Genomic DNA, 11,234 nt, shown 5'->3' on the forward strand with positions numbered 1-11,234 from the left:
TAGCTGATTAGATCAATCATTGACTCAACTATTAAACTAATGACTCATTAACCCTATACTAGACCGAATCAATGACCGACCCGAGTCTTAAAACACAAACCTTATAGGTTAAGAACCTTTTTTAGGCCTATAAAAACAGAGTGCCTGTCTTTCGTGTAGTTTACTTCTTACTTACCATACTTACCACATCAAAATCTCATTCACTTTGTTCTCCAACTTGTGTGTCATCCCATCACTGCCTATCACCACCAAAACAGAGGCCCAACACTTGAACCAGAATTGGGAAGAAAAGAGCCAAAAAGAAGCTTCATATCCGCAGCAGAAGAAAAAAGAATAGAAAAAGAAAAGAAGCAGCAGCACAAACATCCACCACAAGCACCAATCACACACAAATAGTACTACCTGCTAGTCTAATTGGCTTGGTTGTTCACTCTCTCTTTCTGCTTTTCTTTTCATTTCATTTCTTTCCCTTTTGACTAGTACTAGTACTACCATCTAACATTAAAAAATAGTCCACGTTTATTTATATATACGCAATCTGTTCAACAGTGTAAGTAATGAAAAGGGGTCTTTCATTTTACTTATAAATATATTGTTCAGCACCTTTGAAAACCTCTCATAGTCATAGCCTTTTTTTCTGCTTCTCTGCTCTTTTTTCCTGCTTTTGCGGCTTATCGCCGCCATTGCCGTTCTTCTCTGCCTTTTTCTGTGCCAACTTGGTGGCGCGCATTAAAGCGGTGCTGCTTTTACCCTCCAAACAACCAAATCTCATTGCATTTAAACCTCACTAGCTAGCTTCCCTTACTCGCTGAATTCATAGCCATTATTAAGAATTCTCAGTGAAGATAAATTCTTCTTCTTGTTGGGTTTTTTGTTTCAGTTTTTTTAGCTTTTTGGAGAAAGATACATCACCTCCACCACCAAGGTTTGTGGATAAGTGATTTGCATTGGATTTTCCTGCTCCTTTGGTGTGTCAAACAAACAAACATATTCTAAAGTCTAATCACACCTTCTTTTTCTTTCATTTTTCCTATTTTCCTCTTCTCTGTTTCTTTTGGATTCAAGTGATGATTGTTTTTTGGTAAAAAAAAATAGTCTTTGAAGGATTTTCCAATTCTCTGGATCTGGGGTGGTGTTTTTTTGACTCATTTAGTATCTAACCTGTGTTTCAGATCCATCAAGTTTAAGACACACTTACTTTCTTGGATAACAAAGGACAATGTTGCCTCAGAAGCAAGCAGAGGAAGCAATAGTGGCAAGTGAAACAGAGCATGAAGTGAGTGGCAGAGGAGAAGAAGAACAAGAAGGGAAGGATCATGTTCAGTCAGGGTTCAGTTTCAGAAACTTCCTCTGGCATGGTGGTTCTGTTTGGGACGCTTGGTTCAGCTGCGCTTCAAATCAAGTAAAAAAAAACAATCACTTCACACCAGAAAATCACTTTTTGATAAAAAAAAGCACTTTTTCTTCTTGTTCTTTTCAATTTTTAGCTCATAAATTTTGGTGTTTTAATTAGGTGGCTCAAGTGCTGTTGACACTTCCGTATTCATTCTCTCAACTGGGCATGCTATCAGGGATCTTGCTTCAGGTCTTCTATGGAATCATGGGAAGCTGGACTGCTTATCTAATCAGTGTTCTCTATGTTGAATACCGTAGCAGAAAGGAAAAGGAAAACGTCAGTTTCAAGAACCATGTTATTCAGGTATGCGCCAAAAGCGTTAGAAGTCTCACTTGAGCTAAAGATACGACTAAGATAACCCTTATATATACTATATATATAGAAATATATATAGAAAGATAATACACATTATATTTTAGAAATTGAAACTCACTAGACTGGATTGATTAAATTGATTGATTGATTTTCAGTGGTTTGAAGTGCTTGATGGGTTGCTGGGTCCATATTGGAAAGCAGCAGGGCTAGCTTTCAATTGTACTTTCCTCCTGTTTGGATCTGTGATACAGCTGATAGCGTGTGCAAGGTAAGATATAGATAGATAGATAGATCTTTAATTAATTAACTTCTTGATTATTTGGATCTAATTTTGTTGTCACATTTTAATATGTTGGTTCAATTCCTGACTTTGCAAACAATTACAGCAACATCTACTACATAAATGACCATTTGGACAAGAGGACTTGGACTTATATCTTTGGAGCTTGCTGTGCTACCTCTGTGTTCATACCTTCATTCCACAATTACAGAATCTGGTCATTTCTGGGACTTGGAATGACCACTTACACTGCTTGGTACCTCACTATAGCTGCTATTGTTCATGGCCAGGTAAATTAATTAGTTGACAATTAATCAATTAAGGTCAAAATAGTTTTAACCTTTAATTGAAATCACTGTTATATTATATATATGCTAAGTTATGTCATTTTTCCAATGATGTTGCAGGCTGAAAATGTGACACACACTGGTCCAAAAAAGCTTGTGCTGTATTTCACTGGAGCAACCAACATACTGTACACTTTTGGTGGACACGCAGTTACTGTGTAAGAAGCCACCATTTTCCTTTTTACTATCCATCCTCTTCTTCAGCTTCTCTTACCAGCTTTTGCCGGTTATCTCGCTTTTTCAAGACAAAATTATGCAAATAACTTTTATTTGTTAGAAAGTATTTCCAATCCCTGCTTCTAAGTTCAAATCTGTTCAATAAATCTACCTGCTAGTGTAGTTGGTAGTTAGCCGGACTCTTAACTATTTAGTTGATTATTTGATTATTGAGCGGTATGTATATATGGAGAAAAATTTGTGATGAAAAACTTACCTACTTAATTTGATACTTAATTTGATTGGAGAGTATCTATAAAATTAGTCTCATGACTGCTTAATTGTTGGATACATTATTGCAACAAAAAATCTATTCTATGAATCTCTAGGATGATGAAATTTTAATTTATTTAAAAGGAAGAGACACTATAATGGATAATAATAAATTTTATTTGAAGCTCTATAATGTCATGTGTCATCACCAGGCTCCAAGAACCATTAACTATAGGTTTCAAAGCTACATGTCATCATATATAGTCTTTAATCATAGCATTTGTCTTTTTGGTTAATTTACTTTGCCAACTGTTACATTTTTGTTTTTTAACTTATCTACTAGATTAGTTAAATAATTTCATGCTAATTAAGTACATTTTCATTGTACTGGTCCTTAATTTTTTTGGGATTGGAGTCTAGCTATATAGTAAAACAAATTAAGTGGGAATGGAACCAGGAAAAGCATAGAAGTTGCTTTTTATGATCTATAACTGTTTATAGAAATTCCAATGTCCCCATGAGTATGATGATTATGATTATTCCTTGAAAAATGGTGAGTGCAGAGAGATTATGCATGCCATGTGGAAACCACAGAAGTTCAAGTACATATACTTGCTGGCCACATTGTACGTTTTCACACTAACGATTCCATCTGCTTCTGCGGTTTACTGGGCTTTTGGTGATGAGCTTCTCAATCATGCTAACGCCTTCTCTCTCCTTCCCAAAAATCGCTTTCGAGATGCTGCTGTTATCCTCATGCTCATTCACCAGGTAACCCTTTTTTTTATTGTTTACTTTATGGTATATCATAACTATTTTAAAGAGTTGATGTCATATCATAACTATTTTATTTTATTTTTATAAGAGTTAAATAATTTGTAGTATAAATTACAAAAAAATTAAATAAATTCAGCTGATGCTATTTTATTTTGTGTAGTTATACATTAAAAAATAAACAGAGGTCATTGAGATTGAGATATTGAGGAAGAATAATGACATTAAATATTCATTTAAACAAGATACGTGTGTTCACTCGTCATGTGAACGCTTAAAGCAATAAATGTTCCTTTAAATGAAAATGTCATTTATGTAATCTATTTTTTTGGTAAAACGTTTCAAGAACAACTAATATGCTTTGGGTAAAAAGCACCTTACCACAAGTTAGGGAAAGTCAAAAAACCATTAAAAATTCATTGTTTCACATGGATGGGGTACACTAGTCAAACTTTCCTTTTTATTGTTTGTATTTCCTATAATGGAAAGATGAATTTCCCCCGTAACTTTGGGGTAATGTTAGATATTGAACATATTCAATCATTTTAATATTTTTATATAATTGCCTTTTCTTTAGCTGCGCTGTTGGCATTCTAGTTGTAAAATACGTGCAACTAAAGGCAAGAAAATATGATTGAATATGAGCACAATGTAAATGTATCATAATTAAACCCTTCTTTTATATGTTTCTCTAAAGTGAATTAAGGTGACATTTAGTGGTGATGAAGAAATTTTTTTTCCTGACTTTAAATGCTGATTATTGCCCCTAATAAATGGGTGCAGTTCATCACATTCGGTTTTGCTAGTACCCCATTGTACTTTGTGTGGGAGAAGGTAATTGGGATGCATGACACAAGGAGCATTTGTCTAAGGGCACTAGCAAGGTTGCCAGTGGTGATACCAATATGGTTCTTGGCTATAATATTTCCCTTCTTTGGTCCCATTAACTCTGCTGTTGGAGCTCTTCTTGTTAGCTTTACCGTTTACGTCATCCCCGCCGCCGCCCATATGCTCACTTACAGAAAAGCCTCCGCAAGACAGGTAAATTCGAATCATTCAATTAATATTTTCAGATTTTTATGCGTATTTTTTGACTCACTCACTTTAAATGAGCTAAATTGGTTAGAATAATGGTACTTCACTTGCATAGATATGTTTTCTATTTCACCATGTCCTACCAAGAGATTTTGTGGGAGCCTTTGATATTTGTAACTCACCCTTGAACATAGGATGAGATTTTGTGGATATGCTGTGGTCGCTTTGATATTTTGTGCTCATAGGTACATAATTGGGACTTGGGAGTCATTTAAAAATGTTATATACTCATGGTATGATCTGCATTAGTTTCTTTTTTATCAGGATGAATTCTAAAATTCAAAACATTACCCACATAAATCTACTCATGGTATGTTTGGTTCCACAAAATTGAACACACTTATATACATTTTACTAATTTCATGTTTGTGTACACGGTTGAAAATAAGGGTGCCGTCAAAATCACTGTGGAAATCATAAAAGCTAAATTAAAATGAAATTAATTCTGTTTACTGTAATTTTAGTTCATTGTGATTTGTTATTGTGGATCCAAACATGCTACACATTCAGTATTGAATGGAATTGATTTCAGTGTGCCATGGTATTGTTGTGAATAACTGTATTGAATGGAGGGTATGCAAGTCATTCTGCCTACCTTGGATATCCGCGTTTGATGGGGACTTTCTCCCATATTCCACTATTAAATTAAAGTGACCACTGCTCGCAGGGTCTGAGAGAGAGATAGGGAGAGAGAACAGAAAATGTACAAAAGCATTTAAGGCTTGAATTTGGAAACATGACGAGAAAAGTGAGAGACTGGTGGGAGGTCATTTTCTTTTAGTTATTTGCTACATATATACTACAGTTAGATATATAGATATATATCGTACTATGCCATTGTTGAGCTGGCCTAGTTTGATTCATATCTTTTCCCAATCATTCAAATTAGGATAACAGCTAAAAAAGCTCATTTGTGTTGGGAAACCAAGTCCCACATTGGATAAAAAATGAAACATCGAGTTGTATATAAGTGAAGAGACTCATATATCAAATTTTTTAGTCTTTTTCAAGTGAAAGATGTGGTGTCCAATTGAGTAGTTCTTTGACATCAGTCTAAAGAGTTTTAGGCATCTTACGACTCAAGAGATAGTGAGTGATCTAATCTAATTAACTTTTGCATTATTATTTTGCAGAATGCTGCTGAGAAGCCTCCTTTCTTCCTGCCAAACTGGACTGCAATGTTTGTGATAAACACATTCATTGTGGTGTGGACATTGGTGGTTGGATTTGGGTTTGGAGGATGGGCCAGCATGACCAACTTTATTAGGCAAATTGACACATTTGGGCTCTTCGCCAAGTGCTACCAGTGCAAGCCCCCTACTCCGACCGCGCCACCCCCTCACGCCCTTCACCACCATTGATTACTGATTAGTTATCACTCAGTACTCACCTCAACACATTAGCTGAAACAAGTCTTTCAAATAGGCCCCTCAATATTTTGTATCATACATGGGGGATGCTAGTAATACTCCTGGCCCCTTCATTTGATGTGTGCTAGCTGGCTGTGTGTTTTGCAATTCTTTTTTCACTTGTTTTACTATATAGTTTTGTTTTTTTTTTCTTTAAGATTAGTTGAATACAAATAGTGTGGCCAATGGTTGTGATTCCTTTGCTATAAATGCATAGGCTAATTAAATTACATGTGTTTTGGTATAAGATTTAGATTTTGCACTTGTTTATTCTCCACTTCCCCACTTGAAGCTTTCATTCAGATTCCTCACTCTTCATTCATGAGGGAAATAGAGCGTGGACCCGTTCCCTCATTCACATGGGCTGCATGTGTATTCTTCTGCTCTTCATGTGCTAGCTATTCTTGAGGGACTGATATTATAATTTATATAACAATTATGTGTTCATAAATCATAAATCATGATGCATGAACCACTCTGCCAGCAACTCAACACCCATATTTCCATGTCATTGGATTTGTCTAGTTTATGTTTTATATAATAATAATAATAATAATAATAATAATAATAATAATAATAATAATAATAATAATAATAATATTTATGAAGGAAAGTATATAAAGGAATGCATTAGAAACTTGATTTTGGAGCCCAACATGAAACAGAAAGGGATTCTAGGGATATTGCTTTACTTGTTATGTGGAACTACTAATTGAATGTCCAAGTTCTGCGAACACACTTAATAATCCCCCAACTGATTCCTCATTGATAAGTATAGGCTTAATCGCACTTTTGGTCCCCCACGAATGCTATATGTGCAATCGGGGTCCCTAAACTTCAAAAATCCCATAATGCATCCCCAACGTTAATCTCCGTTAACAACTTTGGTCCCTCTTAACTTTTCCATCCAAAAACTAACGATTTCTGGAAAATTCAGAAATATTCATTCACTTCTTCATACATCCTTCCATCATCTTCATCTTCTTTATAAAAAAATCCAGAAAATCAAAGTGATTCAAATCCAAAAAAATCAAACCTCAAATTTTCTCCAGATTTATTCATCTTCTTGCTCTATCTTCAAAATCTTCATCATTCTTCTATCATCTTCTCATCATCATAAAAAGTACAAACAACCACCATCCCAAAATCCCCAAATCATAAACCCAATTAAATCTTGATAAAGCAATTTAAACCCAGATTTTTTTTTTTGAAAATCAAAAGATAATGTATAATCAATGTAGTAAAGGGAAAGGCCCGTTACTATCAATTCAGTACAAAAAAAGGAACAAGGAAACATTGAAAAACAGAAAAACACGAGAAGCTACAGAGAAGAAAAAACAGAAACGGAGAAGTAAAAAAAAAAACAGAGAGGATTATACATTTCTGTTTATTGCTAAACGAGGTTGGAAGAAGAACAATAAATGATCTGAATGGGGTTTTTCTGGTTACCTTTCTCTTTTGTTTGGTTACGATCTGAATGGGTTTGAAATGGGTTTCGTTGTGTTAAAGATTTGCTTTTTAGAAATTAATGAGTAAAACATGGGTGAATTTTAATGTGAGTGTGATGATGGATTGGGTGATTCTATTGTCTTCCAAACCCACCGTTTGGAGAGGGATCTAAATTGGGGTTTTTGGATTTGGTAATTTTATCTAATGTTTGAGGGTTTTGGTTGATAATGTTGTTGGGGATTTTGGGTGAGTTAGGGATTTTTGAATTTGGTTATTTTTTCTTCCCTTTCTTTCTGGAAAAAATTGAAGAACATGATGATGATAATGGAAGGATGTATGAAGAAGATGAAGAAGTGAATGAATATTTCTGAATTTTCCAGAAATCGTTAGTTTTTGGATGGAAAAGTTAAGAGGGACCAAAGTTGTTAACGGAGATTAACGTTGGAGATGCATTATGGGATTTTTGAAGTTTAGGGACCCCAATTGCACATATAGCATTCATGGGGGATAAAATATAGCAGAGTTGAAAAACGAGGAAAATTTAGAGGCGATTTAGTTTAAGAAAACATTTTTATCTTACTTCTTATTTCAATTTTTTTAAAATAGTTTCGTTATCAAAATTTTAACATGTAGGAAACTAGTGTTTTTTACCCGCGCGTTGCACGGGGAATACATCTATTATATTTGATAGGTCAATTAATACCTTGATCATTAAAAATATAATAAACAACGAATGAAATAGAAGAGTGTGAAATGATGAGCAAAGTGGATAAAAAGTCTTAAATTAAAACCTTTGTTGCATAGATTGAACTTCGTACAATTGAATAACTAATAAAAAAATTGGTTAACCAAATCTCAAATTATGCAAAACATATTAGGGGATGTGGTTTAATGATGGCTAAAAAACAATAGCTGATTTAATCTACAATGAAAAAAAGAGAAAAGATTCTTTATGTACGTGATTATGCGAGTTCATTTTTTACACAATAAAATAAACAAAGTTTGACCCATATCAACATGAAGTCGTTTCACATTCTTCATGAGCCTAAAGACAATAGCACAAATTATAAATATGAAGAATCACCAATAAAGCATTCAGAACACATTTTAATCTTAGAAAAAAAAGAATGTACCGCGAAATTTGTTATTGTATTTGATAAATTAATTAATACTTAATGAAGGTACTTTCTTGTTAAAATATATTTCTTCCCGTATGAGAATTTAACTCCTATAATAATTTGTACAAAAAAATTAAAGTGGACTATATTATTATGTAGTAAAAAATTAACATCAAACTATATTATATTATGTTTTTCTTGTAACAAAAAAATTCCGATAAAATCTTATTAATATTTATTTTTATGTAGAAGTATTTTTATGTAAAATATTCTTCCTATATATAAAAGCTTTTAGGCTCTTTCTAATACATTTAGATCCAACTTCTCCTTACTCTCAGGATGCCTGAAAGTCTTTTCTCAAGTCTATCTGGTGGGTAATATCGATGAAGATGATGACACCCACCATACCTTGCTTGCTTCAAGGTCGATCTCTTGTATCCTCCTCCTGCCAAAGACTTTAAGAGTAAACCTTGCCATTCCAACTTTCATCGATCGAGTTTCAATTGCTTTTTCTGTTGATCCAGGTGAGAAAACTAACTAAGGCAACCTCTGCTTTTGTCTATCTCCCAATATAAGAAGCATGTTGCTTTGCTCTTATAGTAGTACTAATGGGCGTACTTTAGAACAAATTTCTAGCGAAGGTTACAGTTTGGAACTGAAAGGTTTGGTTCATTAATAATATCTAGTAGTTTCATCATGCTATTCTGCTTTTGAGCTTGTTGTACTTACCGGAGCATTTCTGCGATAAAAAAATTCAGAATAGTAAAGCAGTCGTAGTATGCTCTCTTTACTTGCTCTAGTGCTTAAGTGATAGCTGAGTGCATACTGTTTACATCTGAATTATATATAAAAGACTCTTAAAAACAACTACTTAATTCTCCATTACAAAGAATAAAAATTACATAAGAACCTAATTATTATTTGTCAGTGACATAAGTGTCGAAAATAATAGTATTAATAATGAAAATTTCGAATGGTGTGGATAAGGATTAAAAGTCCAATCTCATTAGAAAGAAAAATCCCCATTTACATCAAAATCTCTCTCAGATTTCTCTACCTCACTATCACCACCGCTTTTCTTATAAATTATCCACAAACACACTCACAAATTCCACACAGTACCTAACATCATATGTAAATTTTGTTTTCACTGCAATCAGAGGTTGTTCTTTGGCATAAAAAAGCACTTCATAAAGTAAGAAGGTATCACATTTTGAATTTAAATCATTAAAATATTTATTTCTAATTAAAAAATCAAATGAAACTTGCTTCCAAATCAGCAGAAATCCTAGGTGCTATTCCTGATTGTTGTCCAACTTTAACATGAATTAATATGAACTCATGCTAATTCAAATGAAACTTGCTTCCAAATCAGCAGCTTCCAGCCGTATCTGCATTCTAAGTAACAGAAAATCAAGAACTCATGAAGTGAGATTGATAAACATGTTAGAGTAGGATAGACTAAAGACCACCAAACCTAATAGCAATATGTGCAACATCAATCTAGCTATGATAGTGCAAAGATAGCAATCAAATTTGCAGACAGATATGAAAGCCAAATAATGAATTGAAGCCACTTTTTGGCTATGGTCTTCCAATGGTTTCCATAACCAACCAGATCTATTTGTAAGGGGAAACTAATCACATGCTACTAAAGAAGATGAATGGAAGAAAACCCCCCTAGAAATTTTAGACCCATTATATTTGTTGAACGGCTAAAACAACTCTTTGTTTTATGTAGCACTGTTGTTGAAAGTAGAATAACCAAATCAAAAACATATGCTGATACTAAATCGTAATGTGATAATTACACACTCATGCAAGCAAGACTTCCAATCACACTAAAGTTTGATTAATTGAACCATAGTAGAACAATGATTAATTATAAAATCTAATGTTGCCTTCGAAAAGTGACTTTTAATATATGTAATGATGATAGATAGATGTAGAATTGATGAACTAAGTCAGTAAAACTATATATGCATCACAGTAGTGCAACATCAAACACACATCTCTATCTCTTATCTGGTGAATATATACATATGCATCAAAGTAGTGCAACACCAAACACACATCTCTATCTCTTATCTGGTGAATATATACATATAATGGACTGAGAAAAACCTCCATGAGTACTGGTCTCACATGTTTCGTGGCTTACTTGAAATGAGAGCAAGATAAGATCTTGAGTCATCAATCATGTTTCATCGTCAGCTAGCTGAGAATCAGAGAGTGTAGTCAGAAAGAGGTATGCACCTCATTGCCGTTCTGTACCTACGAATAAATTCATGTCAAATGTTTCCAGGGAAGCCAAGGAAATTAATTTATTGTTAGAACATTGGTTTAGGCGTTTAGCATATTAGAAAGGATAACACCAGTTTTAAAAGCCTAAAAATCTCATCCATGATATGTAGTTCTGTAGTTGTAACGGCAAGCACCAAAAATAATAATTAATTTCCTCGGTGCAAGAAGCAGGCAAAAAGAAAAAATTACCAAATAAAAAAGTTGCAAGGAAAAAAATCTACAACTTCTCCTTTCTCTCCTCTCAATTCTCTCGCTTCCTCAATCCACTTCACTGACAATGATTAGGTTAATCAAAACATACACAGATCAATGTTTCAC

General features: G+C 33.8%; 1 protein-coding gene across 3 annotated transcripts; it reads left to right on the top strand.

The window, feature by feature from the left end:
- Positions 1-212: 212 nt before the first annotated feature.
- On the top strand, positions 213-6,307 carry LOC130727919 (auxin transporter-like protein 2). 3 transcript variants are annotated; one of them, XM_057579217.1, is made up of 9 exons: positions 213-422; positions 1,173-1,402; positions 1,514-1,699; positions 1,867-1,979; positions 2,098-2,281; positions 2,399-2,496; positions 3,331-3,538; positions 4,325-4,582; positions 5,770-6,307. In XM_057579217.1, the coding sequence occupies exons 2-9, from the start codon at positions 1,220-1,222 to the stop codon at positions 5,995-5,997; spliced, it is 1,458 nt and encodes a 485-aa protein (XP_057435200.1). In that variant the 5' UTR covers positions 213-422; positions 1,173-1,219; the 3' UTR covers positions 5,998-6,307. The 3 variants fall into 3 exon arrangements, with proteins under 3 accessions (XP_057435200.1, XP_057435201.1, XP_057435199.1); XM_057579218.1 differs by lacking the exon at positions 213-422 and adding an exon at positions 530-550; XM_057579216.1 differs by lacking the exon at positions 213-422 and adding an exon at positions 581-925.
- The last annotated feature ends 4,927 nt before the right edge of the window (positions 6,308-11,234 follow it).

Source organism: Lotus japonicus, chromosome 1 (assembly GCF_012489685.1).
Source record: "Lotus japonicus ecotype B-129 chromosome 1, LjGifu_v1.2".
Taxonomy (NCBI): Eukaryota; Viridiplantae; Streptophyta; class Magnoliopsida; order Fabales; family Fabaceae; genus Lotus; species Lotus japonicus.